Here is a 10,130-nt window from a genome sequence, read left to right on the forward strand (position 1 = left end):
CAAGCAAACCGTGGTTTACTAGAAGTTTGTTGAAATTGTGCAGAAAAAAAATGTAAATTATATAAAAAGTACCTTAACCCGTTCCTTACGGGAACCTGGTTTACCAGGTTCCCGTGGGAGCAACTGATATACGGGAACCTGGTTTACCAGGTTCCCAAAATGAAGACAAGGGTGCCTGCTTCAGTGGCCTAAATTCATATTTCTTTGTGTTAAAATGCTCAGAAAAGTGGGTTTGATTAAAAGATCAGAGTTTATTCTATCAGGATTTGTTCTCCTACTGTTTAAAAAAGGGGGTTTAACAGTATTATGTACCTTTTCCCGATGTAGTTTTTTGCTTGTTCTGCTGTAAACTCGTACGAACATGTACATAATGATCAAGGCTGAGATCAGTTAGAAATGCGGGTTCGCTGACCCCAGTCACCTCATTCAGGTACCTGGTTTTGTGTAGAACAAAAGATTCTGAGAGCTCATCAGCGCACGCTCTATTCATACCTGGCACCCGATCAATATTCCCATTGTTCACGGGCACATGTAGTTGACTGTAGAAAGGGGGACACAATGAACCGCTTGACTGCCTTCACACAGCTGGATTACCAACCTGTGTGCCTCTCTGTTGACGGGCGAAAAGAATCTCGTTTGGGGGCATTAAAGGCACTCAGAGAATTGCGGAAGGAACGGGTTAAAAACCCTACTGAATATAGATGCACTGTATATAAACAGAATAGAAATATGGTAACCCGTTGTCAGAGGTAAACGGCACGGAAGGGCTTTTTTGTCCTTTTCTCCTACCTTCTTGTTTACGGTGGGCTACTGTCTAGGTAGAAACAATTTTTAGGCCAACAGCTGGCGAGATCGAGGTTGCAAGCTGCACCCTTCTCGCAGCGCGGGAAGAAATGCTTGGCTGGGTTTCCCGCGAATTTTGTTATGATTCATTTGGTTATAAATAAAGGCCGCACCCCGGTATTTGAATAAAGAGAATGTAAGTGACAGTGAGTAGTCAAATTACAGGTTAATTATTATTGTATTGGTATGGGAGTGAAAGGTTAAAACTAAGGGAATCGCACTGATTGGCGAGTGATAATGTATGCAAGGTTAAGAGCGAGAGAGGGAGCGTGAGAGAAGATAAATAGCTGTGAAGGAGGAATAAGAGAGGGGAAGCTAATCCGACGCGAGAGTGGAAAGGCCGTTTGTGCCCATTGGGAAGGGTCCAGGCTCGTCGAAATAGGAGGGAATCCAGGATAAGACTCCGCTGAGATCCGAGCTAAAAAGCTGTGAGGGAGAAAGCGAGAGAGAAATTGAACCTGTGATACTCCGAGGCTAAAGTATTCCTGCTGCTGAGCGGAATTGGCAGACGGGGTACTGGACGACAACTCCGAGGGCAGACGGCAACTCTGCGCGCGGTGCAGGGCAGAAATAACTGTAAGTGGAGTTTATATGCTGATTTCAGTAATTTTCTTCCAGTTATTTTTTTTTTAGGGACTCAATAGATGCGCTGTTAAAACGAGGCGCCTGGTAGTAAATGACAATATTAGTTTTTTGTATGAAGAGAACGATTTGATGTGTAAGGTGAGAATGAATTGATATGTCGAAGAAAGTAGGGTAATAATTTGTGTGCAGAAATAAAGTACAGAAGTATATCCAACAGTGTTATAGCTGTAAACCAAGAAGTTCGGTTATGGTTTATGCACACATTGTAAACATTGGGTAAAACAATTCGGAAGTTATAAATTATGATGAAGAGAATTCTCAGGTATAGAGAAATGTTTTTGGGCGAATGTAAAGGAATAGTTACAGTAGGAATAGGTATTAATATTCGCCATACAGAGCGCGAATGCCATGATGTTATAAGATGATTTTGATATTGATGCTGTAAGATGATTTTGATATTGATGTTCTAAGAAGATTGTGATATTGATGTTATGAGTGTGACACAGAATAGTCGCCGTGTAGTCGGGGAATATCAAAGTGAGGATAGAACAGTATTAATATGGATGGATATTATTGTGTTAGTGGTGGTTAATTGTAAACTTACAGCCGCATCCTTATATTGCTACGAGCTGAGGCAGCGGCATTGCTACGAGCTGAGACAGCCGCATTGCTACGAGCTGAGACAGCCGCAGTGCTACGAGCTGAGACAGCCGCATTGCTACGAGCTGAGACAGCCGCAGTGCTACGAGCTGAGACAGCCGCAGTGCTACGAGCTGAGACAGCCGCACTACTACGAGCTGAGTCCGGGACCAACCGCTGCTCGGTGACACAGTCACGGTCGTCAGCAGAGACGCTATCATCACTGGCCGGGCCAGACTGGTCGACGTCGGCACCGACGCTGCACCCTAGCGATCTACAAGACGCACGGGGGCGCCCTCCAGCGACGTCATAGGACACAGAACTCGGCAAGATAACGCCTGACAGTTGATAGTTACAGGAGCTCCGTAGGCAGTAGTACAAGTGTCGTGTAATTGTAACAGGGAGTTTTATGATGTCGATTTAATCTAATGAATTCAGGAGAATATTTGATTTAAGTATAATTCATTCATGTTGCGTTGCGTTATGATGAGATCTGTCAGAAAACATAGAACCCGCAGAGGAATTAAAATTTTGTTAATTGCATTTTGAATCCAAAACAAAAATCTTCACGCTGTGTTATTTACGTGGTCTATACTAGAGTAAGGTAGCGCAGTAAGTTCCCCCTGACAATTTTTGGCGACCACGAAGGGACCTTATGTTTGGGGAATAGTGAATGATTATTGGAACTAGGTGAAATTATAAAGCAGAGTGTTAGAAGGTAGGCAAAAAAAAAAAGGGGGTTAGGATTGTGCAGTTATCAGTGTGAAACTTTATTCATACATAGTCTGGTATGGCAATCATGTTACAATAGAGAATTTTGAAGGTAATTAAGAGTGTAGTGATAATGGTCGACTGTAACCGGTTTGTCTGTATGAGTATTTTTTTCTTTGCACACGACGGTCCGTCACAGCGCGTTGCAGTTTGGGAGAGTGCTGCCTGCCCAATCGATTTGTCCTCGCCTCGCCTGCCTATCCGTGAACGAGCTACAGTCAGGGAGTGTATTCTCCGAGGGAATTGACGAAGCTGACTGAGTGAGATGGAGCTTGAGAGATTGGCGAAGATTGGTGAGTCTCTTGGGTTTAAGGGTGATGAGTTGCAGGATTTCATAACCAGAGAACGGGAAAACGCTAAGGAAGAGCGGGCGAGAGAGAGGGAAGCGAGGGCAGAAGAGCGAGAATTAATGAAGTTAAGGTTGGAATTAGAGAAGGCTAAGGGAAACTCAAATAATGGGAACAATAGTTGTAATGGTTCAGTTGTACAGGCCCCAAAGCTACCGACGTTTAATGATAGTAAAGATCAGATGGATGCCTACCTTAACAGATTTGAGAGATACTCAACCACACAGCGGTGGCCGGAGGAGGCGTGGGCCACGAATCTCAGTGCTTTACTTACGGGGAAAGCATTAGAAACGTACTCAAGGTTGAGTGATGTAGAAGCACAGGATTATGGGGTTGTGAAGAAGGCGCTTCTTAATAGGTACTCTCTAACAAGTGAGGGATTCCGAAAGAAGCTACGGGCGGCGAAGCCTGACAATGGGGAAACTGCCAGTCAATTTGTTGTTCGAATGCGGAGTTATTTAGACAAATGGGTAGAACTAGCGGGAGCAAAACCTCAGTATGAAGCGTTAGTAGAATTGATGTTAATGGAGCAATTCCCTACTAGTTGTTCGCAACCAATGGTACTGTTCATTCGAGAACGTAGGCCGACAGCCCTAAGTGAAATGGTCGAGATCGCCGACCGCTTCGTAGAATCTCGATCAGGATGGTATTCACCAGCAGGTCACAAGGGCCCACTAACCAGGCCTACTCCGAATCAGAGTAGTCGTCCCAATACAGGTACCGCTCGCCCAAAGCCGGACGCAAAGCCAAAGGAGGAGACCCCGCGCGACAAGCCCGGATGCTTTCTATGCGGTAGCACCCGACACTTCGCGAGGAAGTGTCAGAAACGCCACAAGCCGGAGAAGCTGGCCGCGGGAGTCGACAAGTCGTCCTATCCACAGGCGCGAGACGGGAAGAGTTCGGGAGCGACGGCCGCGACGGACGAAAAAGGAGAGAGGGACGTGGTAGCTGACAACCGTCGAGAGGGAGACAAGAACCGGCGAGGCACGGGTGAGAAAGGGTGTCTATTAATCGACTCTTGCTTTTCATGTAGTCCCACCACACAGGTACACGAAAAAGAGCAGCGAAAGGATACCATGCTACCGAGTGTAAGTGCCGCCTGTGGAGCGAAGCCAGTTCGGGCAATGCCAGTAGTTAGCGGACTCCTAAACGGCAAGAAGGTGACCGTCCTGCGAGATAGTGGATGCTCGACAGCCGTCGCCAAGGCCGAGTTGATCGACCACCAGCAGTTGACAGAGGAGGTTCGCACGTGTGTCCTGACTGATGGCACGGTGAGAGAATTCCAAGTCGCTAAGGTACACGTGGATACGCCCTACTATGAAGGGAAATTGGAAGTGTTGTGCGTGACTAACCCGATTTATGACTTGATACTAGGTAATGTCCCAGGAGTGAGAGAACCAAGCCAGCCAGACCGGGAATGGACGCCAACTGAGCCTGACGAGGATACAGCCCTAGCAGTGGAGACTCGGAGTAAACGTCGTGACGTTACCAAACCACTGAGGGAACTGAGGGTGCCTGGTCAGAAAGAGGCGATAACGACGGAGCAATTCCGGCAAGAGCAGGAGAAGGACGCCTCGCTCGGGAACATTCGGAGACAGATCGAGTCAGGAGAAGAGAAGGTGAGCCGAAAGGGCAATAAGACTAGATTTGTCATGAAGGGAAAGTTGATGTACCGGAAGTTTTCATCCAGTTATGCAGACAGCGAGGAGGCAACATGGCAGTTGATTGTACCGGAAAAACTTCGACGACATGTCTTGTCCCTCGCTCACGAGTCCTTGTTAGGTGGACACCTGGCAACGAAGAAGACTTCGGAGAAAATCAGCGCAAATTTCTACTGGCCGGGGATGTATGCGGACACCCGTCGATTCTGTCGGTCTTGTGACAGATGTCAGCGCTCACTCCCCAAGGGAAAAGTCAGTAAGGTGCCCCTCGGCACGACCCCCTTGATCGACGAGCCATTCAGACGCGTCGCGGTTGACATAGTCGGCCCAATTACGCCGGTCACCGGACGAGGGAATAGGTATATCTTAACTTTGGTTGATTATGCCACCAGGTACCCCGAAGCGATGGCACTACGTAACATCGATACCCAAACCGTGGCGGAGGCTCTTCTCAGCATGTTCTCTCGGGTAGGCTTCCCGCGCGAAATGCTGACAGATCGGGGGACCCAATTCACGTCAGGCGTCATGAAGGAAGTAAGTCGATTGTTGTCCATTACGCATCTCACCACCACGCCCTATCACCCCACGTGTAACGGGCTAGTGGAACGATTCAACGGCACATTAAAGCTTATGCTCAAAAAGATGTGTGACGAACAACCCAGAGAATGGGATCGGTACCTCGACTCCCTTCTGTTCGCCTATAGAGAGACGCCCCATGACAGCACGGGGTTCGCACCCTTCGAATTGTTATACGGCAGAGACGTTCGAGGACCCCTCATGATCTTGAAAGAACTGTGGACAGACGAGGACACGGTGTCCGAGACGAAGACGGCGTACCAATACGTCATGGACCTCCGAGAAAAGCTGGAGAAAACATGTGAAATAGCAAGCCAGGAGCTGATGAAGGCACACGAAGGATATCGCAAAAACTACATCCGGAGAGCCAAGGCACGATCGTTCAAGGTAGGAGACGAGGTGTTGTTACTACTCCCTACCGATAAGAACAAGTTACTGATGCACTGGAAGGGGCCGTTCCGAGTGGTAGGTGTCGTGGGTAAGATGGATTACCGCATCGACACTGGGCAGAGGGTGACAACCTTCCGTGCAAACCTGCTGAAAAGATATCTGCGGAGAGAGGATGACCAGCAGGGTAATGCAAATACAGGCACCCCGTTCGACGTCGCCGCAGCCTCGGTCGTCGAAGAGGATGACGACGAGCCCCACACCGATGACGACGAAACGCACACGGACCAACCTAAACCAAAGCTTCTGGAAGTACCAACGCTACAGCAAACTCAAACCTGTGAAGACGTGAAGGTAAGCCCTGACCTCACGAGTAAACAAAAATCAGAAGTAAAGCAATTACTGAACAAGTACTCTGATTCGTTAACAGATGTCCCCGGGGTTACCAACGCTGGCTACCATGACATTGAGCTGACAGATCCGAGGCCAATCCAGAGTCGGCCATACCCATTGCCCCACGCCCTAAGGGAAGTCGTGAAGCGTGAGGTAAAAGAGATGCTCGACTATGGGGTCATCGAGCCTTCGACGTCGCCATACGCGTCGCCGATTGTCTTAGTGTCCAAGAAAGACGGGACCAATCGATTTTGCTGCGATTTCCGGAAGCTTAATGTCGTCACCGTCAAGGACGCCGAACCAATACCGGACCAAGATGAGATATTTGCCAAGTTAGCAAACGACCAGTACTTCTCGAAGATAGATCTGACAAAAGGATATTGGCAGATGCCACTAACAGATAGAGCGAAGCCACTGACCGCGTTCGTCACCCCAGATGGCCTCTATCAGTTTCGTACTATGCCATTCGGCCTCGTCAACGCCCCGGCGTCGTTTAGCCGCTTGATGAGGAGCATACTTCGTGGAGTGCCGTGCGTCGATAATTTTATCGACGATATCCTGATCCACACCGTCACATGGGAACAGCACCTGGACGTGCTTGAAGAAGTGCTGCGTCGTCTGAGACATGCCAACCTCACAGCCAAGCCAAACAAGTGCTTCGTCGGCTTCAACACCATCGAGTTCTTGGGCCACCAAGTAAGCAGGGGCTGCGTGAGGCCCACGCTCGACAAGGTCGACTCCATTGTGAGCGCCCCACGCCCGGAGACGAAGAAACAGCTGCGGTCCTTCATCGGGCTAGCAGGATACTACCGCAAGTTCGTGCCGAACTTCTCGGCCACTGCCGTCCCACTGACAGACCGCACAAAGAAGGGAGAGCCAAACAAGGTAAAGTGGGAAAAGGAACAAGAACAAGCGTTCAGGAGTTTGAAGGCCGCACTGGCTAACGCACCCATCCTCCAACTCCCGGATGTCGCCAAGCCATTCATCCTCCGCACCGACGCATCCGACAACGGAGTGGGCGCTGTCCTCCTACAGGAGACCTAAGGGGAGAAGTTTCCAGTCGCATACGCGAGCAAGAAGTTACTACCTCGAGAACGTGTTTATTCGACGATAGAGAAGGAGTGCCTTGCCGTGGTGTTGGCGGTCCAGAAATTCGAACCTTACCTGTACGGGCGTGAATTCGTGTTAGAGGTCGACCACGAACCGTTGCGGGCGATGAGAAAGGGGAAGGTAGCAAACGCCCGAGTGCTAAGATGGTCGTTAGCCCTACAGCCATACCAGTACCGAGTAGAGGCTATCAAAGGGAAGGAAAATGTAGGGGCAGACTACTTGGGCCGCATTCATCCCGATGAGTAGGTACAGGGCACAAATCCAAAAAAAAAAAAAATGTGCAAATAATTAAGAAGCAAGTAATATCGCAAAGTTGAGCGAAAAGGGAGACTGAAATGTGTAGGCAAAAGGTTGGAGCAGATACATAAAGAGAAAGAAAAAAAAACATAAGAAGGGGGTGAATTGTCAGAGGTAAACGGCACGGAAGGGCTTTTTTTTTGTCCTTTTCTCCTACCCTCTAGTTTACGGTGGGCTACTGTCTAGGTAGAAACAATTTCTAGGCCAACAGCTGGCGAGATCGAGGTTGCAAGCTGCCCCCTTCTCGCAGCGCGGAAAGAAATGCTTGGCTGGGTTTCCGCGAATTTTGTTATGATTCATTTGGTTATAAATACAGGCCGCACCCCGGTATTTGAATAAAGAGAATGTAAGTGACAGTGAGTAGTCAAATTACAGGTTAATTATTATTGTATTGGTATGGGAGTGAAAGGTTAAAATTAAGGGAATCGCACTGATTGGCGAGTGATAATGTATGCAAGGTTAAGAGCGAGAGAGGGAGCGTGAGAGAAGATAAATAGCTGTGAAGGAGGAATAAGAGAGGGGAAGCTAATCCGACGCGAGAGTGGAAAGACCGTTTGTGCCCATTGGGAAGGGTCCAGGCTCGTCGAAATAGGAGGGAATCCAGGATAAGACTCCGCTGAGATCCGAGCTAAAAAGCTGTGAGGGAGAAAGCGAGAGAGAAATTGAACCTGTGATACTCCGAGGCTAAAGTATTCCTGCTGCTGAGCGGAATTGGCAGACGGGGTACTGGACGACAACTCCGAGGGCAGACGGCTACTCTCCGCGCGGTGCAGGGCAGAAATAACTGTAAGTGGAGTTTATATGCTGATTTCAGTAATTTTCTTCCAGTTATTTTTTTTTAGGGACTCAATAGATGCGCTGCTAAAACGAGGCGCCTGGTAGTAAATGACAATATTAGTTTTTTTGTATGAAGAGAACGATTTAATGTGTAAGGTGAGAATGAATTGATATGTCGAAGAAAGTAGGGTAATAATTTGTGTGCAGAAATAAAGTACAGAAGTATATCCAACAGTGTTATAGCTGTAAACCAAGAAGTTCGGTTATGGTTTATGCACACATTGTAAACATTGGGTAAAACAATTCGGAAGTTATAAATTATGATGAAGAGAATTCTCAGGTATAGAGAAATGAAAAATTATCATGGAATGAACATATTGGCGTCATCTGCAATGAATTGTCTAAGAGTGCTGGAGTGTTAAACAAGCTAAGATTTTTTCCTAGAAATACATTGTTGATGTTGTATAATACACTCTTTGCACCCCATATTAACTATTATACAACACCTCAGAATGATGTCGAATTGTGATTGGCCAAGAACATGTCACCTGACATTCAATAGAAAATACCTATCAAACTCATTGAGAGTGACAACCATGCAATAGGCCCCTGGCATGGGCCTATTGAACGGCTCGAAGGTACTATAGCACGGCTTCGCAGGGGGCTACTATTGCACGGCCGCTCACTGTAGAGTTCTGTGGCTCACACTAGCAAAGCGCCAGCAAACTACGTGCTGGCCGGCTGCGCTGCGCTGCCGGTAAGTCTCACAGACCAGGCGCGGCGGAGTCGAGTATTGCAACGTTAACGTGTACGCGCAGCTATCTTACCTAGCTAGTCGCATGTATTGCGGCCTTACCTACTGCTGTGTTTTTACTTTTGACTCTGATCTGCTACGTGGACCACAGTGATCCCAAAATCAAGACTTCATTTCAAGTTGAGAAACCGTAATTTGATTATTTTTCTGTGTTTTTATACAAAATCATTTTCGGAAATAGACAAAGTCTAGACCTACTTCTAGATCGACCGACATCTCAGATCGGCCTAACTGTCAGGCCTAACTCGATCTAACGTTAGTGTAGAATGGGTATAGACCCTGCAGAGTTTGTGATTCCTGTGACTGTGTGGTCGAATCATGACGAGTGTTTGAAAGCAGTACACAGGGTGGTTTACAATTCTCGGCCTAATTGTTACATTTATTTTTGGGCCTTCCTGAGTTGGCGGTCACTAATTTAGTACTGTGATTGTGGACAAGGTGTTGTATAAAACAAATAATTTATGATTTTGTTCATGCATTGGGGCACGTAATATCGCACTCGGCGCGAGATTGTTGAATAGACCAGTGGCTTATCTCGCGCCTCGTGCGATATTCGTGCCCTGATGCACTCACAACTCATAAATTATTCGTATATTGTATTATGTCATGGGCCAGTACCACAGAACGAAATATGAGTCGACTGTTCAAATTACAAAAACGTGCAATACGAATTATATGTAATTCTTCATATTATGTCCATACTCAGCCAATGCTTGCCTCTTTAAAAGTCCTGAATATTTATGATATATATATTTTCCAAATTGCTATTTTTATGTTTATGTGTTCACACAACCTCCTCCCTACTTCTCTGCAAGAATATTTCACTTTAAATCGGTCCATCCATGATTATTATACAAGCAATTCTACTGATTATCACCTCCCGTCCGTACGTACCTCTATGCTAAAAAAAAAAAATCTGTTTACTATAGA

General features: G+C 47.1%; 1 protein-coding gene across 1 annotated transcript; it reads left to right on the plus strand.

Moving 5' to 3' along the window:
* Positions 1-3,103: 3,103 nt before the first annotated feature.
* Positions 3,104-7,246, plus strand: LOC139733522 (uncharacterized). Its single transcript, XM_071644331.1, has one exon. The coding sequence runs from the start codon at positions 3,104-3,106 to the stop codon at positions 7,244-7,246; it is 4,143 nt and encodes a 1,380-aa protein (XP_071500432.1).
* Positions 7,247-10,130: the final 2,884 nt, after the last annotated feature.

Source organism: Diadema antillarum, unplaced genomic scaffold (assembly GCF_040938485.1).
Source record: "Diadema antillarum isolate AM-2024a unplaced genomic scaffold, OU_Dant_1.0 seq00000481_RagTag, whole genome shotgun sequence".
Taxonomy (NCBI): Eukaryota; Metazoa; Echinodermata; class Echinoidea; order Diadematoida; family Diadematidae; genus Diadema; species Diadema antillarum.